A 27,629-nucleotide genomic window follows, 5' to 3' on the forward strand; every position below is an offset into this window, starting at 1 on the left:
ATCCCCCTCACAGGGGAAGCATTTCATACCTGCACCAGCAGAAGGAGGTTGGTGTCTGGCAGGGGAGACTTTAATTTCAAGGCTTGCAGCAGGTCCAAGATCACACTGCGGGTCAGGTAGTACTTGTCCCGTTCCTGCAATTCAAGATTGCCCCGTAAAAATTTAAATTGCCTGTCCCCATTTACCATGAGCTCAGGCCTTACAGGTAGGGGGAGGTTTGTAGGGCTTTGGTGTTTCGACCATGTAATACCAACATGGTCACTGGATCAGAGTCTAGAGGGCACAAAGCGGCATCAATCATTTGTAGGTGGCATGGAGACATCATTCGCCTCCATCAATGGCAGAAACAACAAGTGGAACCATATCCAGTGCCCCTCCACAACAGGACAGACTTACATAACCGCAAAGATCAGCCATACTGTCCTGCACAATCCCACACAAGGCCGTGAATCATTGAGATGAAGCCCCAAGTTTGCCCACCTCCGATCAATACCATCGATCAGCTGCTGCTTTAACATAATTTCCAATTAGTTAAGCCGGTTGTAAAGTCGCTGACCCTTGCAGGTCGCTCATTGATCTCAATTTTTCTTATTTGACTTCTTTTATATCTCGCAATCACCGGCTTGCTGCCATTTTTGCACTCAAGCATAAATCCTGAAGCTGGATCCATACAGAATGGAAGCTGGATGGAGAAAGACTGTTGGGGATATCGTAGCAAGGATACACACAGAATAGGTGATGGCTACTGCTACTCCAACCTGCAGCCAGACTGGGGACTTATGCTTCATGTTTAATTGGAGTCTTGTATGTATGCAGCTGCTTTAGTTATTACCTAGCAGACTCACAGAGATCGAAGCAATGGAGACTCAATGCACAACTGCCGATCTCCAGTGATCAGACACTTATCACCTCTCCTGTGCACGTGTTTAGTTGTAGTCGGGTGGCAGGAGAGAAGGCAGCGCCTCCCTGAGCTCGGCAGAGTGATTACACCACATGGGTCTGACCGCCTTCATCTACAGGCTTGCTGACGGTTTCCGATAACAACCAGAAGTAAATTTATAGACGAATTATGTTGATCACTGCCACCCACCTTGGTGAACGCTCGGTAACAAAGCCCACAGAGCTCGACAAGGTACGCCAGGGTGAACAGCCCGTTTTGAATGACGAAACTCAGCAGCTTGGAGAACGGCTCTAGCAGACTCTGTAATAGGGAGCTGATGATGTTTTCACAAGCAGTCCAATCAATGCCCCACACTTACATAAAGACGTGAGACGAGCAGGGTGGACTGCACTTACTCTGGTGGCGTTAGATGTCGGGATCTTCAGAAGACAAATCATTATCCGCAGACTGGAATCTAAGGAACACTGGCAGCAAAGAACAGTCATAAGATTAGTCAGAATCTGAGAGGTCAACATGAATATCTAGGAATCCAGCCACAGAGCAGAATGTGGTGACAAATTTACTCAAAATCCAGGAATCCGGCCACAGAGCCGTCCACAAAAGACACTTTCTGACATGCACCATCTGGTGGCCATCGGCGGTACTGCAATATGCAATGTAAACCACTGAGGAAAGAAAATGTCTTTACCTTTAGTGGAAGGACAGAAGGCAATTTTGTGAAAAAGGTTTGGAACTGGTTGCAGATGGTGGTCCACAGGTTACTAGGGGAATCCATAGGCAAAGCTTCCATGAACGTGGCAATATTTTCCAAGCACCTCAACATCGTACCACCAGCCGGTAAATTCTTCTTGTTATTCAACCCCTGAAAAGTAATAGGACTCTGATAGTGATCATTGCTCTGTCTTTGTGCATAAGAAGGGGCAGCAAATTTTCACATTTTTGGGATAAACAAACTAATACTGAAATCTATTATTTGAGCTTTGTGTATTTCTTGGAGGGGGGGAGCATTGCACATTTCCAGCAACACCTTTTCCTTTTTTTACAATACATTTTCTCTTATTTTTATATTAATTTTATTACTATTTGGTTTTCTCTTTTTAATAAGACCTCAGTGGCTTCATTTTATGTACAGTGAAACGTACCAAAAAAGATGATTGCAAGGCAAGATTTAGATATTAAAATTACAAGTTTTATTGGAAAAATTAATTAAAAACCATAGTGCCAAAACATAGGGAAGTGGGGAGGACAATGCACTCACTATCTAGAATCACTCATAGACGTGCATAGTCAGGTGGTAGAAAATATCATAGATCATGGAGGGGTTAATATCAATCAAAAAATATATCAGCCTGAGCAACATAATTAATATATCCAATAATAGCAGTGCCTGCCGCCAAACAAATGCTCTTATCTTTCCCAAAATGGGATAATCACTCTGCCAATATATTAATGTTCTAACCTATGCATGTAGAAAGCAACACCTCCTCACACTAGTGTTAGCTTGTGTACCAATACAATGCTGCCTAAACAGGATGCATATCCAAGTACATAAGGTACAATTACCTCTAGGGTATCCACAGTGATGTACCGCTGCCACGTGGGACTGCACGTCCGCCCCAACGCGCGTTTCGGTCTCCTTCTATTTTCTACCACCTGGCTATGCACGTCTATGAGTGAATCTAGATGGGGCGGACGTGCAGCCCCAGGTGGCAGCGGTACATCACTGTGGATACTCTAGAGGTAATTGTATCTTATGTACACAGCCTAACACTATTGTGAGGAGGTGTTGCTTTCTACATGCATAGGTTAGAGAATTAATATATTGGCAGAGTGATTATCCCATTTTGGGAAGGATAAGAGCATTTGTTTGGCGGCAGGCGCTGCTATTATTGGATATATTAATTATGTTGCTCAGGCTGATATATTTTTTGATTGATATTAACCCCTCAATGATCTATGGTATTTTCTACCATCTGGCTATGCACGTCTATGAGTGATTCTAGATAATGAGTGTATTGTCCTCCCCACTTTCCCTATGTTTTGGCATTATGGTTTTTAATGAATTTTTCCAATATTTGTGTTATCTAAGTCTTGCCTTGCAATCATCTTTTTTGGTACGTTTCTATGTAGTAATTGATGATAGGTGTTAGCAATCCATATACGCACATGACTGTAATATTAATTAGGTAATATATCATGTGTGTTTGTCTGATTCGTTGGTATTTTATGTACAGTAACTATATCTATTTTATTATTTTAGTTTTAACTCATAAACTATTTTTATTGCATTTTTCAAATGACTTATTTGCTGCTATGAATGTATATTTTGCACATCTTTCATCATTTTCCTCAATTCTTTTAAGCTTAGTTTTTTGGATTTAATTTATTTTCATTTAAACCTGCATGTAATAATAGTCAGTCATCTAAAAGATCTGTGGTTTTCATTTTCACTAGTACTTTTTAAAATATTTTTGAATTGTTGTACTTGTATATGTGTACATTAAATGATGTTACTCATTATATTATTAATTATAATATTTTGCCAACAGGCCCAGGCTGGGGTAATAAAGAAATCAAACCCTGTACTCACCTCCTGGACTGGGGCCGCTTCGCTGCATTCGCTTATGTCATCCCAAGGGCTCAGACCACTGACAACAATCCACAATCGCTGATCTGTTGCAGTGGTCATGTGAAACCCACTCAGAATGTGACCACAGGACATTATAGCTAAAGCAGAGTCTGGGTGGTGCGTATCGGATGTTTTTTATTATCCCACCCTGTGATCATTGGCATTTAATTTTAAAGTACGGGGGCACCCTTAATATATTATGTCCCCCAACATCCGGGCTGCCGTTCTCTGACCGTCACTTACTTCCAGTAGCTGGCTCAAGGCGGCAAAAGAGCTGAGCTCACTGAAGTCCATCAGAGAAGCTGCTAATGTGCGTAAGAAGCTGCCGTCTGTAAAACAGAGAATAGGAGAGTGACTAGTGAATGTTGCGAGAAAGGCTATGCAGGATGCGTGCACTCCGATCCCTCACCTTTGATATTGCTCTGGAACAGCTGTGAAAAGATTCCGTTGGGAGCCAACTGATGAAAAACACAGCGCAGAAACTGCTTGGCCACCCCTGCCACGTTCCCCGGGATCATCATACTGTGGATGAAGCACAGAGGGATAATGAGATAAGTATCAATCTTAGGCCGGGATCACACATGTGAGAAACACGTCCGAGTCTCGCATGTTAATGCCCGGCACTGCCGCCGGCACTCTGGGGCGGGGTGTGCGGCCGCATAGCAATACATGCAGCCGCACGCTCCGCTCTCGAGTGCCAGCAGCAGTGCCGGGTATTAACATGCGAGACACGGCCATGTTTCTCGCCTGTGTGATCCCGGCCTTATAGGGAGAATTTTATTATTTTTTTCATGTTGTGGTGCAGTGACCGCTGTGACAGCTAGGGGGAGCTGCATGGGTCATGCACGCAGGCATATCCATTATTGTAATGGAGAAAGGATGGTAAATGACCGTTATGTATCACAAGGTGGGTGGCCTTGTGATGGAAGCTGGAACCGCTATTAATCAGCAGATATTCTGCTGAGGGTTTGTTACTCTGTATTAGGGAGAGCTTCCAGGTGGCTGGTGAGATGGGTGGAACCAGTCACCTACAAACCCACCCAGGGGAGTGGGTCTGAAGTAAAGCCTATGTGTGTGGTTGTGAAGGACCTGCAATGAGGTCACAGCCATGTGATGCTGTGGGCGTGGCTACAGACCATATAAGGTGACCAGGGTAGGTCACATGAGTGAATGCCTGGATCTGATTGGTCCGTGTGGAAGGTCCCAGAAGGCCGACGTGCTAGAAGGTGTGCTACCTTCCTGATGCGCACATGTGGACGCCGCTGACCGTGTGTGGCCTGTGTGTAATAGCCTGTGAGTGCTGGCCAGTCCCCAGGAGGAAAGGGACGTCAGGACTGAGAAGCAGCTAAGAGGTAACCCCAGACAGAGGGGGGAATTGTCTGAAAGACTGTAGCGCCTGTTTGCTGGATAAAGCACAGCCTGTGTGAACACAGGGCTAAGGGAGTGGAGCTCCACTATGAACATTCCTTTTCGTCTGCTGTAAGACTGTTATCGTTTTCCTCATGTTGCTATGGTTTCTGCTGCACAATAAACCGTATGGACTACGTTATATGAAAAAGCCTGTGTCGGACCTGGTCTATCTGCAGCCAAGTGAGTGTTCCCTAATACCCTCAGTGAGCGCTACCTTAAAATGTATTTTTACATGTTTTTTGCATCTATTTGAGTTCCATTTAGAATCATGCAAGTGTGCCTTCTGTAGCCTTTGTGTTACTCTAAACATCCCTAGCTGCTGAATGAGTTAACTGAGAACCCATCAGTGAACTCCGGCTGACAGGGTTTGTAACTCGTCAATCTGTCATTTTCTGAGCTGTTCTCAGCTGATTTACGAGCATAAGTTGAATATGCAGGAAAACAAAGAGCCTGGAAAAGCAATACGGTGCAAAAAATTTAGTGAAACCCAACTGCATGTATTTAAGACAAATAAATTGTCCCCAAAAGGTGGACAAACCCTTTAAGAGCCGATACCATACTGTAAATACGTTGCACCTAATAATAAAGGCGAGATCCTGGGTTCAAATCCTGCAAGGAGTTTGTATGTTCTCCCTGTGTTTGTGTGGTTTTTCTCTGGGTACTCCGGTTTCCTCCCACATTTCAAAGACATACTGACAGGGAATTTAGATTGTGAGCCCCATCAGGGACAGTGCTGATAATGTCTGTAAAGCGCTGTGGAATTAATGGCGCTATATAAATGAGTCAAATAAATAAATAAAACTTCTGAGCTCCACAAAGTGACGGGGGTCTCGTGTCTTTACTTTGAATGGAGTAATGATTACATGCATGTCATGGCACTCATGAGGCTCCATCAATCCGTAGGCTCTGCACCGTTCTGGTTGTGCAGTCACGAACGTCCCTACCAGTTAGGGGAGATCCACCACTGGCACACTGCACCATTGCCCAATCCATGTCTGTACCGTGTGGGAAGACAACGTGCCTGCGTTTCCTCCCTTTTAGAAGCTTTTGTTTGATACAAGATAACAGCAATTAATTTCAGATTATTAGGAGATGAGCACAAGTCTCCTCTTCTGACATTGACATAATCATGGAGGTGAATTACTGCCGAGTTTTAGTTGCCTTTCGTCACCCGGGTTAGAGGTTGCTTTGTTGTCTTGGCTGCCAGCGACATTCACATCTACAAATCTTTCACTGTGACTTAATTAAAAGGATGAAATCATTCTTATCATTAGTGTGAAACTCTACCGGGAGCCATTAATTATTGTTGTGTCATGTGATGTCCATAGCAAATCATAGTGCAGTAACTGAAGCTTTATTGAAGGAGAACTCTGCTTCTGATAGAAACTTTGCTTTACTTCTACGCTACTGAGTTACATGATGATTTCTCCTTCACTCACATTCCAAGCTAATTTCACAAGTCAGCAATGCATTGTGGGAGATGAGAAGACCATTATACAGTTAGAACTCAAAACACATGTCTGACAGCGGGGGTGGAGATGAAACAGGTAACATGTCTGACAGCAGGGGGGGAGCTAAAACAGGTCACATGTCTGACAGCGGGGGTGGAGCTAAAACAGGTCACATGTCTGACAGCGGGGGTGGAGATGAAACAGGTCACAGGTTTATAATTGGGGTGGAGCTAAAAAAGGGTAACATGTCCATAAGTGAGGTGGAGCTAAAACAGATCACATCAGACAGTGGGGGTGGCGCTAAAACAGGTCACATATCTGACAGCAGGCAGGAGCCAAAACAGGTTACATAGTAAGAGGGTTAATTGTGTGAGCCCATATCAAAGGCAGGGACAAGATCTTCACATCAAAGGTTGTGAGGGGCTGCAGCACATAGAGGAAACAGTGGAACCGACACTTGGAACTCTCACTGAGCTGATGCCTTTGCTCATTTTCTACTTTTTTAGAAATATAAATTGAAAAAGACGCTGGATAATTTTACCTCTCTGCCTGGTTAGAGAAGCTGGTGCTGCATGCCAACCTAGGAGAGAAGAAACTGGGCCATTAATGAAGCCACATAATCCCTCTATGCTCCTCAGTGGTGGCTCTAGAAGGCACTAACCTCCCAACAGACTGCATGATATCAAGCAGCAGGGGAGCAGCCAAATCTGGGCTCAAGTGTATGAATGTCAGGAGAACCACGATCGCCAGCCCCAGGGTCTCTTCATCATATTCCTCCAGGATGGCCCCACAGTCATGACACCTGCAACAATACACCTCTTCGATGATACCTGGGGGCTGCAGGTCACCCAAGTAGGTCCTGTTTACAGTTAGGCACTTACTTGTCAGACATTACCGTAGGCTGCTCATCAGAAAAGTCTTCGGGTGCTGGGACAAACATGCTGACAATGCTGGGAGCGGACAGGAGGCTGGACTTAGTTGCCCCTAAAAAGAAAAAAATATGGTACAAAAAACCTATAATGTGCTACTACATAGAAAAAGGGAATTTGTTGAGGAATATACACTGCTCAAAAAAATAAAGGGAACACTAAAATATCACATCCTGTAACGCTCGCGCCCTGACTGGTTGGCGAGAGCGTGGGGGTGTAGCCACACTGTGCCACAAACCAGACTACCCTGGAGGGGCGTGACTAAGCAGCTACCGTGGTGTTCACTGAAGCCTCTGATGGTCAGGTCAGGCTTGTGCGGCAGGTAGTTGCCAGGTACCACTACAGGGTGGTGTCTGGCTTTGGCTGCTGATCCCACTGGGGAACAAAACACTATGTGTAGTGCGGGCAAGTACAGACAGGCATGACAGATACAATGGCGTTCACGGCTGGTACTCTTGGCAGACAGGCGGGCACGGCTGAGACAAAGGCAGGCAGGCGGGCGGGCATGGCTGAGACACTGGCAAACAGGCAGGCACAGCTGGCACTCTTGGCAGACAGGCGGGCACGGCTGAGACTCTGGCAGGCGGACACGGCTGGCACTCAGGCAGGACAGGCGGGCACGGCTAGTGGGACCGGAACCGGTACGGGTAGGGCAGGAACATAGGCAGGTATGAGTGGGATATAGGAAGGGGAGGAACTGGGACTGATTCGAGAAGGACAGAGACATGGACAGGAATTAGTGGTTTTATGGGAACAGGTAGGAACCTGTTCAGACAGGAGAAGCAGGGATGGACTTGGGAAGGGCAGAAACATGGACAGGCAAGACAGGTATGAGGGAACAGGTTGGGACCTGTTTACACTGGAGAAGCCGGTACGGACTAGGAACCAATACAGACGGGTAGGACAAAGATCCGCAAGATATGGAATGGAAGCAAAGCAGAACCGCAGATTTGCAGAGTAGAGAAGAACCGCAAGGAGTGGAGCAGGGTAGAACCGCAAGGCTGCGAAGAGGCGCTGCAGTTTGCAGCAAGAGGTTCTGCAGCAGCAGGAGCAACAGAAGGGGAATAGAGCGGAACCACAAGGTATGTGGTGAGGAGCTGCAGCAAGAGGTTCTGCAGCAGCAGAAGCGGAGCAAAGCAGAACCGCAAGGTATGCGGAGAGGAGCTGCAGCAAGAGGTTCTGCAGCAGCAGAAGCGTGGCACAGGCAGAACTGCGCACAGGCAGAACCGCAAGAGTGCGGAGCACAGGCAGAACCGCAAGAGTGCAGAGCACAGGCAGAACCGCAAGAGTGCAGAGCACAGGTAGAACCGCAAGAGTGCAGAGCACAGGCAGAACCGCAAGAGTGCAGAGCACAGGCAGAACTGCAAGAGTGCAGAGCCCGGCAAAACCGCAAGAGTGCAGAGCACAGGCAGAGATGCAAGAGTGCGGAGCACAGGCAGAGCCACAAGAATGCGGAGCACAGGCAGAGCCGCAGGAGTGCGGAGCACAGGCAGACGGAGAGGACACAAGGATAGACACGGCAGGGAAATGAGTCACAGACAAGGAGACTACAGACAGAGGTCAGGAACAGGAACAGGAAAAGGATAAGATACAGGAATAGGACATCACAAGGACGGACACGGAAGTAAATACTGGACAAAGACACAGGCCTGAGTATGCAGCCCTCAGGTAGGCGGAGACATAAGTCACAAGCACACGGAAACAGATCTGGGTATGCAGCCCCCACAGAAGGCAGAAACAGGACAAGACCTGGCACCTCAGCAGCAAGCCACTGACTGAGGGAAATAGTTGCTCAGGCATCCTCCTATAGGCAAGGATGCCTTAAATACCAGAGGCCTCTTGGCATTTGGCTGGGAACATCTTAGGCAGGTGCACACTGATTCTATAAGAACCATAGAGTGCTGGCGCCGCCCCCCTATGCACACAGCCAGGAAGTATGCAGAGAGCAGGCAGGAGACAAGCGTCACCCAGCATGGAGCCGGCAGAAGACAGAACTCACAGCATGGCCGGGAGTAGTGAGTAAGGCTGATGGGGGATAGGAGGCCATGCAGTGATGCCGGCAGGGTTGTTACACATCCTAGATATCTCTGAATGAAATATTCCAGTTGCAAATTTTTATTCATTGCATAGTGGAATGTGTTCAGAACAATAAAACATACCAATTATCATTGTAAATCAAAATGAATATCACATGGAGGTCTGGATTTGGAATGATACTCAAAATCAAAGTGGAAAATCAAATTACAGGCTGATCCAACTTCAGTGGAAATGCCTCATGACAAGGAAAAGATGCTCAGTAGCGTGTGTGGCCTCCACATGCCTGTATGACCTCCCTACAATGCCTGGGCATGCTCCTGATGAGGAGGCTCATGGTCTCCTGAGGGATCTCCTCCCAGACCTGGACTAAAGCATCCACCAACTCCTGGACAGTCTGTGGTGCAACGTGACGTTGGTGGATGGAGCGAGACATGATGTCCCAGATGTGCTCAATCAGATTCAGGTCTGGGGAATGGGCGGGCCAGTCCATAGCTTCAATGCCTTCATCTTGCAGGAACTGCTGACACACTCCAGCCACATGAGGTCTGACATTGTCCTGCACTAGGAAGAACCCAGGGCCAACCGCACCAGCATATGGCCTCACAAGGGGTCTGAGGTTCTCAACTCGGTACCTAATGTCAGTCAGGCTACCTCTGGCGAGCACATGGAGGGCTGTGAGGCCCTCCAAAGAAATGCCACCCCACACCATTACTGACCCACTGCCAAACTGGTCATGCTAAAGGATGTTGCAGGCAGCAGATCGCTCTCCACGGCGTCTCCAGACTCACGTCATGTCATGTCTGTAACATGTGCTCAGTGTGAACCTGCTTTCATCTGTGAAGAGCACAGGGCGCCAGTGTCGAATTTGCCAATCCTGGTGTTCTGTGGCAAATACCAAGCGTCATGCACTGTGTTGGGCTGTGAACACAACCCCCATCTGTTGATGTCGGGCACTCAGACCATCCTCATGGAGTCGTTTTCTAACCGTTTGTGCAGACACATGCACATTTGTTGCTTGCTGGAGGTAATTTTGCAGGGCTCTGGCAGTGCCCCTCCTGCTCCTCCTTGCACAAAGGCGGAGGTAGCGGTACTGCTGCTGGGTTGTTGCCCCTTTAAGGCCCCCTCTACGTCTCCTGGTGTACTGGCCTGTCTCCTGGTAGCGCCTCCAGCCTCTGGACACTACACTGACAGACACAGCAAACCTTCTTGCCACAGCTCGCATTGATGTGCCATCCTGGATGAGCTGCACTACCTAAGCCACTTGTGTGGGTTGTAGAGTCCGTCTCATGCTACCACATGTGTGAAAGCACAACCAACATTCAAAAGTGACCAAAACATCAGCCAGAAAGCATTGGTACTGAGATGTGGTCTGTGGTCTCCACCTGCAGAATCACTCCTTTATTGAGTGTGTCTTGATAATTGCCAATAATTTCCATCTGTTGTCTATTCCATTTGTACAACAGCATGTGAAATTGATTGTCAATCAGCGTTGCTTCCTAAAGGGGGCTTTACACATAGCGATATCGCTAGCAATATCGCTAAAGTGTCACCGATTTTGTGACGCAGCAGCGATATTGCTAGCGATATCGCTACATGTGATACTTACCTCCGACCGGCTCCCCCACTGGTTATCGCTGATCGCGCGACATCATCCTGGTCCATTTCTCGTTGTCGGCTTCTTGCTGGCGCCGACGAGCGAGCCACAGACGCGGGCGGAAGACGGACACCCTCGCCGCGTCTGAAAGGTAAGTGCGACCGCCGACCGCTGCTGCTGCATCGCTAGTGAGATCTGCCTTTGGCAGCTCACTAGCGACCATTTAGCGATGCACCAGCGATCCTGACCAGGTCGTATTGTGGTCGGGATCGCTGGTGCATCGCTGAATGTAAAGGGGCCTTAAGTGGAGAGTTTGATTTCACAGACGTTTGATTTACTTGGAGTTATATTCTGTTTTTTAAGTGTTCCTTTATTTTTTTGAGCAGTGTATCATGTGTTTGACAATCCCCAATGCTGGACAACGTAAATCGATGCTCTCTGGGGGGAACATAAAGCACAGCAGGTTAATGGGGCATGTTGACGGACCCCATGGCCAGTCCAAATGACATACACCCACTCTTTGTTCATTACTTATCACTTACCTATCTGAATATAAGGAATGCTCGTCCTTCCCATCGACACTTCTGAGATGCTTCCTAACACTTCATGTGCTGCTTTAGGATCATCTAAAGAACAAAAAGTGATCACAGATTAATTAAATATTGTTATTCATTTTCACACATGAGAAAAACAAAAATTACTACCTACAAGTATGCAAATTGCCTCTTCAGAGAAAAAGAGGACTTGAACTCTATAGCACCACCTGTTGGTAGTAACGAGTCTTGTAATATGACATACACCTAATATAATATACCTACAAGTAGAAACTGTCAAGATTAATAACATTAATACCAGTCAGGTCTACTTTCATTCAGAATATAAGACAACAAACTACTTCTGGCTTCCTATGCTCCTCACAAACATTAGTGCTTATTTCCTATAATAAAGAGGCGGTCGAGTTTTGCCAATGTATTATTACATCCTGTATTATACCCCAGAGCTGCACTCACTATTCTGCTGGGGTAGTCACTGTGTACATACATTACAGTACTGATCCTGTATTGATCCTGAGTTACATCCTGTATTATACTCCAGAGCTGCACTCACTATTCTGCTGGGATAGTTACTGTGTACATACATTACATTACTGATCCTGTACTGATCCTTGGTTACCTTCTTCTGTATTATACTCCACAGCGTGGCACACTATTCTGCTGGTGGAATCACTATATACATACATTACAATACTTACCCTGTATATAGTAAGCAGTGCCAGTTTTAGACAAAGTGGAGCCCTGGGCAAAAGTTAAAAGTGGACCCCAAATGCTAACATATTGCAACATCCCATAGAAACATTTACGTTGCATTTACATGCGCTGAGTTCAGGCCGTTAAACGAGCGCGATTGACAATATTCAAGTCCTTCTGTGCTTGTTTCCCGGGCTCTTTACAGCATCTGAGCAAGAATGATGGGGACAGAACAATAACTAATAGATCACTCTGTCCCCATACAGTATCATGTTATCAGCAGCACATCTGCAGTTTATACCGGGCAATGTGCTGCTGAGAACAATGATTTTGGATCCAGCATAAACAAGAGGCAGCATTTTGCTGGGAAATTAATGATGTTTACTCCTATGGACTTCCATCTGTGCTACGTGTATTTAACACACACAGTATGTGACACACACGTATACACAAACTGCATGCTACACACTCATGTATATACACATAGCATGCACACATATACTGTACATAGAACACATACATATAGATACATGTATTCACAGAGCGCATACGTACAGGCACATATGTACATATTGATACGTGTATTCAGAGCACCTAGATACAGACACATGCATGGGAGGAGCATATACATACAGACACATGCATGGACGGTGCACATATATACAGACACATGCATGAATGTAGCTCATATATATATAGACACATGCATGGCCGGAGCCCATACTGTGCATAATGCACATGCATGGACGGAGTACATACAGAGACAGCGTATAATGTACCAAACACAGCACTGCAAATAGTATAATGGCTCCCACACAGCCCTCCACAGTACGATGAACCCCACACAAACCTTTACACTGTACATTTGCTCTCAAACAGTATAATGGCCCCACATAGCCCTCCATATAATATAATGGCCCCCAAATAGCCCTTCAAATATTATAATGACCTCCACAATGAACTCCAAATATTATAATGGTCCACACACATCCCTCCATATAGTATAATGAAACCTATATAGCCCTCCATATAGTATAATGGGCCCCACTTATACTCCCATATAATAGTCCTCATAGTCCTCCATATAGTGTAAGGCACCCCCCCATAGTCCTCCATAAAGTATAATGCATCCTCCATAGTTCTTCATATAGTATAATGGACCCCCATAGTCCATCATACAGGATAATGCACACCCTTTAGTCCTCCACACAGTATTATGGTCATCACAATGTACTCATTGATTTAAAAAAATAAATACATACTCGCCTCTCTCCATTCCCCCGCAGCTTCAGTCTCCGCAGCGTGTCTCCTCAGCAGTTCCAATGCCTGGCACAAAGTGGCGTCATCGCGACACTGAGGAAGAATGATGGGAGAGGGAGTGGAAGCTTCCCTTCTCCATCATTGCTTTCACCTGATTCGGCATGCCGATACAGTTGAATGTGAGATGTCGGGGGGTTAGTGCCCGGAGCAGGCACTGGCACTGGGTCCCCCTGAACCATGGGCCTCACAGCGGCCGCGTGGCCTGCCGCTAATAGTGTCACGCCACTGGCTGGGGGCCTCTGAATGATTGGGCTCCCTGGGCAACTGTCCAGTTTGCCTCCCCCATAACGTCGGCTCTGATAGTATGTAATACAGGCTGTAACTCGGGATCAGTACAAGATCTGTAATTTAATGTATATATACAGTGACTGTACCAGCAGAATAGTGAGTGCAGCTCTGGAATATAATACAGGATGTAACTCAGGATCAGTAATGTAATGTATGTACACAGTGACTGCACCAGCAGTATAGTGAGTGCAGCTCTGGAATATAATACAGGATGTAACTCAGGATCAGTAATGTAATGTATGTACACAGTGACTGCACCAGCAGTATAGTGAGTGCAGCTCTGGAATATAATACAGGATGTAACTCAGGATCAGTAATGTAATGTATGTACACAGTGACTGCACCAGCAGTATAGTGAGTGCAGCTCTGGAATATAATACAGGATGTAACTCAGGATCAGTAATGTAATGTATGTACACAGTGACTACACCAGCAGAATAGTGAGTGCAGCTCTGGGGTATAATACAGGATGTAGTTCAGGATCAGTACAGGATCAGTTATGTAATGTATGTACATAGTGACTGCACCAGCAGAATAGCGAGTGCAGCTCCGGAGAATAATACAGGATCAGTAATGTAATGTATGTACACAGTGCCTGCACCAGCAGAATAGTGAGTGCAGCTCTGGGGTATAATACAGGATGTAGTTCAGGATCAGTACAGGATCAGTTATGTAATGTATGCACACAGTGACTACACCATATGTAAAGAAAAAACTCCAAAAAAACCATTCTTAATTCATAGCTGTAAGTACAGATATATTGCCTCATAAAGTCTCAATCGATAGAGACGACTCTCACTTATACTGGAAAAACAAGAGGAAAACAGAGTCCAGATCCATCTAAAAAATGTAAATTTTATTATAGGTAAACAGGCACATAATAGAGAAACAAGACAATTTTGTTAAAATAACTTGGTCAGTAAGTTTGTAACCCGAAACCAATAGAAAGAAACAAACCAGCAACCAAACGGTTAATGTTATCTCCCTGAGGATCACTGCAGAAATAGTTTGGTGTGCAAAATGAGCTGTGCCGAGGAATCTATGCTTAAGGGTGATCAGTCCTGTAGTATATTGTATTGCACTATGCCCTAGTAATATAAATTAATGGTGCTATGGTGGAGGGTGCAGCCCATATCAACCCAGAGTCCAATTGCATGCACAGTTGCCCATAAATTAATTGTATCAGCTGAGGTAGCAGACTCCACCACAGCACCACTGCTGTGTGATCATGAAAACAAGTGCTGAACAGTCAGAGCAGAGAAACCACTGAGTGCACTAATTGCACATGTATTACACAAGGTCCATCAGAGAGAAAGAAAGGAGTATCTATGTAAACATACCCATCATGTCCTGGTAAGGATAAGGTGCTGGCTCGTATACCCCAACGCTCGTTTCACGGTGTGAATACTGCTTCCTCGGGGGAGGGGGCGTCAGTGACCACACCAGCAGAATAGTGAGTGCAGCTCTGGAGTATAATATAGGATGTATCTCAGGATCAGTACAGGATCAATAATGTAATGTATGTACACAGCGACTGCACCAGCAAAATAGTGTGTGCAGCTCTGGAGTATGATACAGGATGTAACTCCGGATCAGTAATGTAATGTATGTACACAGCGACTGCACCAGCAAAATAGTGAGTGCAGCTCTGGAGTATAATACAGGATGCAACTCAGGATGAGTAATGTAATGTATGTACACAGCGACTGCACCAGCAAAATAGTGAGTGCAGCTCTGGAGTATAATGCAGGATGTAACTCAGGATCAGTAATGTAATGTATGTACACAGTGACTGCACCAGCAGAATAGTGAGTGCAGCTCTGGAGTATAATACAGGATGTAACTCCGGATCAGTAATGTAATGTATGTACACTGCGACTGCACCAGCAAAATAGTGAGTGCAGCTCTGGAGAATAATACAGGATGTAAGTCAGGATCAGTACAGGATCAGTAATGTAATGTATGTACCCAGTGACTGCACCAGCAGAATAGTGAGTGCAGCTCTGGGGTATAATACAGGCTGTAACTCAGGATCAGTAATGTAATGTATGTACACAGTGACTGCACCAGCAGAATAGTGAGTGCAGCTCTGGGGTATAATACAGGAGGTAACCCAGGATCAGTACTGTAATGTATGCACACAGTTGCTGCACCAGCAGAATAGTGAGTGCAGCTCTGGGGTATAATAGAAGATATAACTCAGGATCAGTACAGGATCAATAATGTAATGTTCCGGAATTACAGATGCTCCACAATTGCAGACCCCCTTTTTCTGCTACGAATATCCTCATATATATTTGCTGAAAAAAATAAACCACAACCCCTGCACTTCCGAGCTCCGCCCAGCTCTGACAATCTTTTTTATGAAAGAGAGTCATAAGTTGTACCGCTGCACAAAAATCACATACTGACACGCATGGATATGGCCTTTTGGACAAGTCTTTGCACGTAGCGGGATCTCCAGCTGTATTTACAGAAAGCTTTACAATAATACACTTTTTTCTTATATCTTTTTATTATTTTCAAGATCTCTGCTTGCTTTCGGGAATGGGAACATTCTTATTTACATCCAGTGAGTGAAAACCAGCCCTAACGCTAATACTTCTCAGTAAAGCCAGCACTAGGGATCCATTCATGGCAGAGACTGGGCATGTTATTAGCAAAGTCACCATGACTAGTCACCGCTGCATCTCTGCCCAGTCTCTTGAGAGCAGCATGTGGCGTTTTTATATCTCGCATCTCACACTCCCAATTCTATCAGCTTCTACATGAATTCCAGGAGCGTGAATCTTCCTTATATCACTACATACACCACCTACTTGCGAGAGATGAGCGACTACTGGGTTCAGGAACACCGGCCTCCAAGGTGGGTGCAGAAGATGATTCCCGAGGCAATACTGACAGCGCTTTAGTATCGGTCTCTGGAAAAATGACAGATAAGGGAAATGTCAGTCCTGAGCTGTGTCCAACAGTCGTGTTAGTATGGAACATTGCATAACAGCCCGTCTACAACCCTGAAACGATGCAACTTATATTGGAGTTATGTCATAGTGGTGTGAGGGTTTATTTTTTGTAGGATAACTTGTATTTTTTTATTGCCCATATATGTTTTTTTATTAACTTTATTATTTTTCTTTAATACTTGTCATTTTCATTGGCACCTTTTTGCAATGCTTCTGACTTTATGAACACTTTTTATTCCATTTCTTGGGGTAAATCAGGATATGCGTTCTTTAGTTTTATGATGTTTAATGTGCGGGATAAATTAGTGTGTTCATGTTATTGTAGTGGTAATAGCAATTATGTTTTTTAACAATATTTTTCTAATTCCATAATACAATAATACACGTCTGCTACATTGTGCAGCCTGTTTGGTCCTGACTCCAAAGAACTGGGCCTGATACAATGCATCTAAGGGTAGATAGACATTAGATGAATGTGGGCCGAACTCTCCGATTTCGGTGGGACCAGACTACCATGTGATATGTATGGTGACTTTCCAACTCTCCACTCAATAGTTATCAAGAAGATAAAAATTAAATGCCCAACCCCCTTTTTTGTTTTCAGAGGAGAGAAGTTGCTAACACACTAGAAATCCCATTGAAAAGACATAAGCGCTCAGGCACGCCGAGTGTTGGTGCGTAGCGGGAGTTGGGACGGATGGGATGGTGGTCAGATGACTATCCCATGGGTAGGGTTTGTCGGCTTTCTATTAGGACTGTACCTGTGTCTTTCTGCTCTCCCAGCTTGTCCAGGATGTTGAAGGTGATGTCCAGGTATTCCCTCTGGATCGCACTGACCGCTATCTTTCTTTGCTTGCGTTGTCTGGGGACTATCTGTATCTTAAACTCTTCCATCTCTTCCTTCTGTTCTGCATTTTGCTCCGGGTCAGACTCGGTACCGGCATCGGGTTTCTCGCTGTCCGTCTGGTTTTCGCCATCCTCGGGAATGTTGAGTTGGACACTTTTGACAGGAGACTTATTTTCCTCCACTGCGTCCTCTTCATTGTCATCCAGAGACGTGTCGGCAAGAGCGCAAGACTTGCGTAGCTGGTCCCTCTTCTGCTTCAGGGTGAGCGGGCTCCCAGTGGACACCTCTAGGACATCTTCTAGTTTGGCAAAGGCTTTCTGATCTTCTGCACCTTGGGAAGGTATTTCTTCTATTTGTAAGTCCGGATTGTAGTAGAAATCTTCAGAAGTGAAGGTTTTCGAGCAATCCTCGATGCTCACTTGGACCAGCGGCGTCATGCTGAGGCTAAGCACGGACGAACTGATGGGAGTTGAAGTAGTTGACACTATAATACTTCCGCTGTTGATGAGCTGGAATTCTTCATCATCGCTCTCCACGATTCTCAAGGGCGGCAGAGGCTCAAACACCAAAGAGTCACTGTCGGAGGTGGATAATATGGACTGTTTCTCGGGACCTGAGGTGGAGTCTGAAGATAAATCTATCAAGTCCAGGTCTTCTTTCGGAGAAGGCGGCTTCACTGGAGAATCTACCTTCACCTCAAATGTCTCCATGCAACTCAACCTCACCTCTGGAATAACAGGTCTCCGGACTTCATGGTCACTGTCTCGTTCCATAGGGTTCTCGTTGGAGTCTCCAATATCAGCCTGGTTGGAGGAGTTCTGACGGGACTGAGCATAGTCGTTCATCTTCTGGCTGTGACTGAGGTCGCACCGGTCTATGCAGGACTTCCGCCGGTGCTCGTCCAAGGTGAACAGCAAAGAGTCCGTGTTGCCGATGTCTAAGGACTTCTGCTTGAGGGAGCGCAGCCGCTTCTTCTGAATGGTGTCTTCTCTTATGCAGCGCAGAATACTGTCTCCGGATTCTCTGTATTCAGCCAGTTCTATTTCACCTAGTAAAAAAGCCATAAATAAGTTGAAAATTCCGTACAATGTTGCATCCTATAAAACACTTGATGCCAGTTTGAGCCTTAATGACCAGACACATTTTTTCATTTTAGCCTCTCATTAAAGTTAGAAAGTGAATCCCAAATCGATAACATGGTACCTCCCTATCCTGTGCAAACACCCCCCCCCCCCGCCTCCATTACTCCTGGCTTAACTGTCCCTATGATAGGTAAAATGTAGGAAAACCCTCAAGTATCCAGATTTCTACAGGACTGCTGCCCCAATTCATATCCACTAAGGTAACGGATATCAATGGGAAATGGACATTTCCTCTGTCAGTGAAAATATGGCGGATTCTGCTCAGGGGTTTGTGAGTTGTACCAACCACTAGGAGACATGAAATGAATAGAAATATGCTCATATGGCTCCTACTTCTCTGCCCGCTCATGTCCACTGGTTGGTATTTCACCATCTTGCTCCCTCCGATCCTCTTCAGACGGGCAAAGAAAGTCTGGGACTCCTTGTTACATGCTCCCGTGGGCGTTTCATGGATATCGGATTCATCAAAGACGCTGTCTTCCTCTGCTAGGGAGGTGAGAAAATCAGTCTAAGCTGGGAGAGCTGAGTGACAAGCAACATGGACACTGTTGAAGCTTCCATATTGATCATCACCCAGCTTTCCCAGAGCCCCAGTCAGTGAATGTGTGGAGTTACAGAGTGATACAGGTGCAGGGGACGTTACACTATAAAGAGCTGCAGCTCCAGTGGGGGACAATGGTGGGCTCATTCCCATCAGCAGTCACCTTTCTCCTTCTCGCTGTACCGGCTGATGTTGCTGTTGTCGCTGTACAGCGGACCGGCTGTCGCGTGTGGTTTGCAGCTGTGATACTGAGCGTTCAGTGTGTTCACCGTGATGTGAATGAGATGTAACACAATCTTCCCCAGATCGGCTTCACGGTACGGATACTGCTCCAAAACAGAATAGAAATCATTCTGCAACTATCTAATATACTGCCATAGTGTTTTCAATATCTCTGCTGTCAGTGACTGGATTCTAACCACGTGGTGCTCATACAGCTAAAGACTTGTTACCATGTACAAGTATAAACAATCCTCTGTGACCTGTCAGTCCTAGGGTAAAGCCTAACAGTGCAGCCGGCTGCATGAAGATGAAAGGCTGTCTCTGCACTGTTGCACCATCTGGTCGTACGCTTACTCCTGGGCATCTACTGTGACATCCTGTTTCAGTTACCTGACAGCTGCAACCAATCACAGGCAATCAGGTGACGAAACAGGATGTCATTTCTTCCTGTCCCGGAGACCATCGGAGGGATCAGGTGCCCGAGTGACAGCAATCAGAGATGTCTAATTTATGAAACATTATTTAGTCACAGTGAGAAACAGGATAGAAAACATTCACTGCCACATCGAGCTCATCATTCTCTGCTGGGGAACCACAAGTGCCAGAATGCCTCCAAAGGGTCTGGGTGCCGTATATCCCATCAGCAGTGACTGTCTGGTTGGATCTGCCTATCATTAGCTGATTTATTAATGTATTCCTCGTGGTCAGTGTCGCACTGTCTCACCTGGCAAAGAACTAACAGTTCTGTGACAGCTGACAGATGGTCGGAGCACTATGTGTCACCAAAATGACAGACATATGGAATAAAGGTGACCCGGGTCTGGTTATTTCCATATTCAACTACCGTATGAAGGAGAAGTCTGCATGTTAATGGGCTACTTGTATAAACCAGGACCAGAACACTGTCTACCGCTGACACCACAAGGACCATACAGCAGGAATGCATTAATATGGAACCAAGTGTGTAAGAACATACTGTTTGATTAAATAAATTGAAACCGAGTAAATACTTTACACTTCTGCACTGCTCCATTAGCGCACAATTATGGTCTACTAGAGGCTGGAGTAGTATTAAAGGAATTGTTCAGTACCGCTTACTTCTGATGATGTTATGACCCCAAATACCCGCTGAGACACATGCATGTTTGTCCCGTACATCAGATTAGGATATGTGCACAATCCCTGCAAATTATGTACAAGGTTTGGTAGATATGTGTGGTGGTAACATCATTGACACCGTAAACCTCCAATGCAGAAGTGAGCAGCACCGGACATACCCTTTAAGTCCACCTCCTCAGAGGCTCCACACTTTACACTGCAGCTCTGCTTCTTCTGACCAGCTGCTGTGTATAAGGACAAGATCAGCAGCAAGTCAGAGAGTGGAAATGACCACTGTACCTTATAGAGGATGACGAGGAGTGCTTTCAGCCACATCTGCCGGATGTGTGGCCTCAGAGACCAGAGCGAGCAGCGGGGGGGTTGCTGGAAGTAATGCCTGAGCTGGGGGCACGTGCAGTATTTCAGGACCTGAACGACGAGAGGCAGAAGATGCTTCCCCAAGTTGATGTTATAATCCATCACCTACAACACAAGCAGCATCATCGATATCAGACACCAGCAATATACGCACTGTCCCCATATATGTCTAGGGGCCGTGATGCACTGCTATATGCCGTCACCCAGCTTTCTTGTTGCTATTCCTGGGCCGGACAGCAAGTCTCCATACCTGAGCCTAAAGCCTCTATATACTTACAGTATATGCATCTACTTGCGTCTATATAACGATATACCTCTACATATGTATGCCTCTATATGCCTACAGTATATGACTCTACATGCTTCTATATAGTTAGGTATCTCTATGTGCCTATGATACTTTTAGTTCAGGTCAGGAGACATGTGGTCAGTGTAGGACTTGAGGACAGGGCCCGTAATTTAAGGCAGCCATTTGGCCTGCATGTACCCTAAGGCTCCTTGCCAATTGCATCTGAGCTTTCCAGCAGTGGTGGCATATGACCGTGTGGGCATTCATTGCCATTTTTTGACAGTAGGGTCTCATTATAGAAAAAGAGAAAAAGTATCTCCGCGATATAAGTCTGGGAAAGCTGGATGAAATGTGCAGCTGGAGGCATAATGGCAGCCATATGGCTGATAGATCCGGTCATTATACCTGTGCTATTCCTGCAATGAACGCATTGAAGCACGTAGATGTGCGCATTTTTTGAGGGGCGATCATGAAACACCCCTCCTGCTGATCGAAGCCCAGCAGCACGTACAAATGGCGTTTCACGGTGTTAAAAGCTTTGGCACTGCTGATGTCGGCTTCGGCGCTGCTCTTGTCCTTGGCCATAAACTTCATGAGGACGGTGATGAGGTGGTGCACCGTTTGGTGGTCGATCCCTGCGTCTTCCGGCAAAGGGTCCTTGATTATGTTGTCATTTTCTGGAGACTCTTGACCTGTACATAAAAATAAATGTTCAGCTGGTAGCATAGGTGCAGCGTGGCTGTAGGGGTAACCATATAGCCAAAGAAAGAGATCACGGTGAACAATCCTTTTAACTGGCAGATAGAACCCCAACAATCTATGGAATGGACAGGCTCGGGTGCACACCTAGGCGCCTGTTATTTCCTGAGGCTAGCTTATAGGTCACAAATAGACATGCAGTAAGATGATCTATATGGGGCACTAGAGAGACAGTTTTCTTCCATCGAGAGGAGAGATATTGTGCACGAAGTCACAGTCTCCCACAGACTCACCCTGAGTTTGCTCCGCCGTGCCGACGCCGAGTGCCGGTGCAGACTGCTCATGTCTTGTCAACCTGACGGCTAAAAAGAGAAAATAACTAGTCTGAGATGACGCCAAGCAATGGCACGTCACGAAAATGCCGACCAAGAGTTCATACAGTATGTCGCTAACTCAAAATTCTGCAAAAAGAGGATTTTTGCTCATCCTGTTAAAGAACACTGCAGTCAGGCTCTTCCCAACCTGTAATGACTTCTAACAGGGAGCATTACATTAAGTGAACTGTAGAGCGCACAGAGGGAAGGCGGATTGTAGGGATGATACCAAGTTAAGAATTGAGACTGATAATTAACGCTAAAATGAAGGCACAACATGGGGCGATGGGTGCATTACTTAATACTCAACGGATTTTGGTGCTGAGAGTCTCTGGCAGGGAGAGCGCTCTCTTGGATTCTCCAGCTCCTTTCACGCTGTCTCGTAGGGATCGAACGCTCTTTTGTCGGTTGCGTGCAAATCGTGCTCTTTTGATCTTCCACATGGCGGCGTCACTTAAATTAGCAACATTTGTCCTCACTGCTGTGATCGCTACATAATAACACAGAAAGCAGCAGGAGAGAAGACAAGTATAAGAACAACGACTGCAGAACTGTGAACTCAGCTATGGAGTATAACACAGGAGGTAACTCAGGATCAGTACAGGATCAATAATGTAATGTATGTACACAGTGACTGCACCAGCAGCATAGTGAGTGCAGCTCTGGAGTATAATACAGGAGGTAACTCCAGATCAGTAATGTAATGTATGTACACAGTGACCGCACCAGCAGAACAGTGAGTGCAGCTCTGGAGTATAACACAGGAGGTAACTCCAGATCAGCAATGTAATGTATGTACACAGTGACTACACCAGCAGAATAGTGAGTGCAGCTCTGGAGTATAATACAGGATGTAACTCAGGATCAGTACAAGATCAGTAATATAATGTATGTACACAGTGACTGCACCAGCAGAATAGTGAGTGCAGCTCTGGGGTATAATACAGGATGTAACTCAGGATCAGTACAAGATCAGTAATATAATGTACTAGCTGAAGAGCCCGGCGCTGCCCGGGCATAGTAACTAACTGTGGTTAGTTATAGCAAATTATAATTATCCTCCATCACATAGTCCCGTGCCCATATACCCATCATACATATCCACGATCCCATAGGCCCGTGCCCATATACGCATCATACATATCCTCCATTCCATAGTCCCATGCCCATATACCCATCATACATATTCTCCATCCCATAGTCCCATGCCCATATACCCATCATACATATTCTCCATCCCATAGTCCCATGCCCATATACCCATCATACATATTCTCCATCCTATAGTCCCATGCCCATATACCCATCATACATATTCGCCATCCCATAGTCGAGTGCCCATATACCCATCACACATCCTTCATCTCATAGTCACATGCTCATATACCCATCATACATATCCTCCATCCCATAGTCCCGTGCCCATATACCCATTATACATATCCGCCATCCCATAGTCCCGTGCCCATATACCCGTCATACATATCCTCCATCCCATAGTCCAGTGCCCATATACCCATCACACATCCTCCATCCCATAGTCCCGTGCCCATATACATATCCGCCATCCCATAGTCCCGTGCCCATATAACCATCACACATCCTCCATCCCATAGTCCCGTGCCCATATACCCATCATACATATCCTCCATCCCATAGTCCCATGCCCATATACGCATCATACATATTCGCCATCCCATAGTCGAGTGCCCATATACCCATCACACATCCTTCATCTCATAGTCCCATGCCCATATACCCATCATACATATCCTCCATCCCATAGTCCCGTGCCCATATACCCATCATACATATCCGCCATCCCATAGTCCCGTGCCCATATACCCGTCATACATATCCTCCATCCCATAGTCCAGTGCCCATATACCCATCACACATCCTCCATCCCATAGTCCCGTGCCCATATACCCATCATACATATCCTCCATCCCATAGACCCATGCCCATATGTTGTGAGTTCATTTTCCCCTTCGTCACTGAGGTCTGGTGAACTCCCTATTCTGGTGAAGGAAGGTAATGTGCCTGATTATCAGACACCTGAACCTGATGAGGATGACTGGCTGAGTGGAGTCACGGACTGGATATAAGGCTGCCGACGCCCTTCTGCCCTGCGGGTGATTTCTCTGTGGACTTCTAGGACACCAGTCTGATTCCTGCTCCTCTAAGCTAAGTTTTTCTGCTTTGCCTGTTTGCATTTGTGTTTTGTTTTTGTATTTCCTTGCTTTTCTGGATTCTGCCATTCCCTGCTGGGGTGAGCTGAATCTCCTTTTGCCTGTAGTTCTGTCTTAAGAATATTCCTGAGTACTGACATAGCTTTTTTGAAGCCTAGCGTCTTCAGGGCCTTTTTCACTGTCAGTCTGTTGGCTCTTATTTTCATAGGGTTTTTCACGGATTGCAGACAGCAGCCTTCCTGTCCTTTCCTATCTAGCTAGATTGGGCCCCGTCTTTGCTCAGTCTATCTTTCTGTCTGTGTTAGTGTTTTCATCTTGCTTCACCGTCATTATATGTTGGGGGCTGCCTATTACTTTGGGGTCTGCTCTGGGGAAGTTTAGTTTTCCCCTTTCTTTCTTTAGGCCTAGCTATTTCTCCGGCTGTGATCGAGGGGTCTAGGGCATCGTAGGAACCCCCCACGGCTACTGCTAGTTGTGTTGATAGGTTCAGGGGTCTGCAATCCGATAGCTGCCAACTTCTTTGGTTTTCTGGACTTAGCTAGCATTTCTGTTTTTGCCTCCTACGGTGACTCAATCATAACACCCATATACCCATCATACATATCCTCCATCCCATAGTCCCATGCCCATATACCCATCATACATATCCTCCATCCCATAGTCCCGTGCCCATATACCCATCATACATATTCCTCCATCCCATAGTCCTGTGCCCATATACCCATCATACATATCATCCATCCCATTGTCCAGTGCCCATATACCCATCATACATCCTCCATCCCATAGTCCCGTGCCCATATACCCATCATACATATCCTCCATCCCATAGTCCCGTGCCCATATACCCATCATACATATCCGCATCCCATAGTCCAGTGCCCATATACCCATCACACATCCTCCATCCCATAGTCAACCATTATGACATCATAATGAGGGGCGGGGCTTGATACGCACACACTGTTTCCCCAGTATGGAGATAGGGGCAAAATTGTTTAGTAAATTGGAACGCGCGGGGTTAAAATTTCGCCTCACAACATAGCTTAGGACGCTCTCGGGGTCCAGACGTGTGACTGTGCCAAATTTTGTGGCTGTAGCTGCGACGGTGCGGATGCCTATCCCGGACATACACACACATACATACATACATACACACTTTGAGCTTTATATATTAGATATACACAGTGACTGTACTAGCAGAATAGTGAGTGCAGCTCTGGGGTATAATACAGGATGTAACTCAGGATCAGTACAAAATCAGTAATATAACGTGTGTACACAGTGACTGCACCAGCAGAATAGTGAGTGCAGCTCTGGAGTATAATACAGGATGTAACTCAGGATCAGTAATGTAATGTATGTACACAGTGACTCCACCAGCAGAATAGTGAGTGCAGCTCTGGAGTATAATACAATATGTAACTCAGGATCAGTACAGGATCAGTAATATAATGTATGCACACTGTGACTGCACCAGCAGAATAGTGAGTGCAGCTCTGGAGTATAATACAGGATGTAACTCAGGATCAGTAATGTAATGTATGTACACAGTGAGTGCACCAGCAGAATAGTGAGTGCAGCTCTGGAGTATAATACAGGATGTAACTCAGGATCAGTAATGTAATGTATGTACACAGTGACTGTACTAGCAGAATAGTGAGTGCAGTTCTGGAGTATAATACAGGATGTAACACAGGATCAGTAACAAAATATGTATGTACACAGTGACTGCACCAGCATAATAGTGAGTGCAGCTCTGGGGTATAATACAGGATGTAACTCAGGATAAGTAATGTAATGTATGTATACAGTTACTGCACCAGCAGAATAGTGAGTGCAGCTCTGGAATATACCGTAATACAGGATGTAACTCAGGATAAGTAATGTAATGTATGTACACAGTGACTGTATCAGCAGAATAGTGAGTACAGCTCTGAAGTATAATACAGGATGTAACTTAGGATCAGTACAGGCTCAGTAATCTAATGTATATACACAGTGACTATACCAGCAGAATAGTGAGTACAGCTCTGGAGTATAATACAGGAGGTAACTCAGGATAGTAATGACTGCACCAGAAGAATAGTGAGTGGAACTGTGGAGAATAATAAAGGATATAACTCAGGATTAGAGATGGGTAAACCCGAACAGTAAAGTTCAGCGTCTATACCGAACGCCTATTTTTCGGGCATGGATACCGAACATGGACTTCACCAGGAAGTCCATGTTACTGTTTGGGTTCAGCCCCCCTGAACACAGGGTGTTTGTCGGGCTCTCATCTGCAAACACAGTGCAAATTCATCGCAGTGAAATTCTCTCGGTGAACCTGCCTCTGCACTGTGAGAATTTCTCATGGTGATAGCGGTGATCTCACAGTTCAATCCGGCTGTGAATGCAGCCTCAGTGACCGGAGGTAACCTTGATGACATCACCGCCGGTCACTGAAGCTGCGCTCACAGCAGCTCATTCACCAGTGGTTCTCAGCCTGGACGGTCGCATCTTGGCACCGTCCAGACTTAAAACTATTAATCCCCAGACATGGATTACGGCATGGGACAGAACGATGGACAGGCGAGGGATATTGTTGTTTTTTATTTTTGTTTTATTACAGGACACGAGGGATTCAGTGGAAATAAGCATTAGGTGAGTATAACTGTGTTTGTTATTTTTAAATAAAAAAGAAAAAGTGTTTTGTTTTATTTCAAATAAAAGACTTTATTCTGGCTGTGTGTTTATTTACAATGTAAATATAGGATTAGTAATGGACAGATGTCTTATAAAAGCCTCTCCATTACTAAGCTGTGGGCTTGATGTCACTGGACAATACAAAGGCGACATCAACCCCAAAACATGAACCCCACTTTCCACCGCTACAGGGCAAGTGGGAAGAGCCAGGCAAAGAGACGGAATTGTTGCATCTAATAGTTGCGCCTTTTCTGGACGGCTGCAGGCTGCTACTTTTAGGCTGGGGGGGCAATATCCATGGCCCCTAACCCGTCTAAGAATACCAGCCCCAGCTGTCTGCTTTAACTTGGCTGGTTGGTAAAAATGAGGGGGACCGAACCCATGGCGTTT

At 45.8% G+C, this 27,629-nt stretch overlaps 1 protein-coding gene across 1 annotated transcript in view; it reads right to left on the bottom strand.

The window, feature by feature from the left end:
• The window catches only part of UNC79 (unc-79 homolog, NALCN channel complex subunit), a 191,532-nt gene that overhangs the window by 24,366 nt on the left and 139,537 nt on the right, over positions 1-27,629 (bottom strand). The window contains exons 26-43 of the mRNA XM_073578106.1: positions 22,670-22,849; positions 22,279-22,347; positions 21,692-21,978; positions 20,920-21,102; positions 19,463-19,625; positions 19,092-19,244; positions 17,531-18,664; positions 16,626-16,727; positions 11,494-11,577; positions 7,273-7,375; positions 7,053-7,193; positions 6,933-6,971; positions 3,940-4,052; positions 3,774-3,859; positions 1,590-1,763; positions 1,297-1,365; positions 1,091-1,201; positions 30-134 (exon numbers count right to left, since the gene is read on the bottom strand). Coding sequence (XP_073434207.1) covers positions 30-134; positions 1,091-1,201; positions 1,297-1,365; positions 1,590-1,763; positions 3,774-3,859; positions 3,940-4,052; positions 6,933-6,971; positions 7,053-7,193; positions 7,273-7,375; positions 11,494-11,577; positions 16,626-16,727; positions 17,531-18,664; positions 19,092-19,244; positions 19,463-19,625; positions 20,920-21,102; positions 21,692-21,978; positions 22,279-22,347; positions 22,670-22,849 — 3,296 coding nt within the window. The remainder of the gene's footprint in view (positions 1-29; positions 135-1,090; positions 1,202-1,296; positions 1,366-1,589; positions 1,764-3,773; positions 3,860-3,939; positions 4,053-6,932; positions 6,972-7,052; positions 7,194-7,272; positions 7,376-11,493; positions 11,578-16,625; positions 16,728-17,530; positions 18,665-19,091; positions 19,245-19,462; positions 19,626-20,919; positions 21,103-21,691; positions 21,979-22,278; positions 22,348-22,669; positions 22,850-27,629) is intronic.

This window comes from Dendrobates tinctorius, unplaced genomic scaffold (assembly GCF_039654945.1).
Source record: "Dendrobates tinctorius isolate UK_male_01 unplaced genomic scaffold, ASM3965494v1 ptg000058l, whole genome shotgun sequence".
Lineage (NCBI taxonomy): Eukaryota > Metazoa > Chordata > Amphibia > Anura > Dendrobatidae > Dendrobates > Dendrobates tinctorius.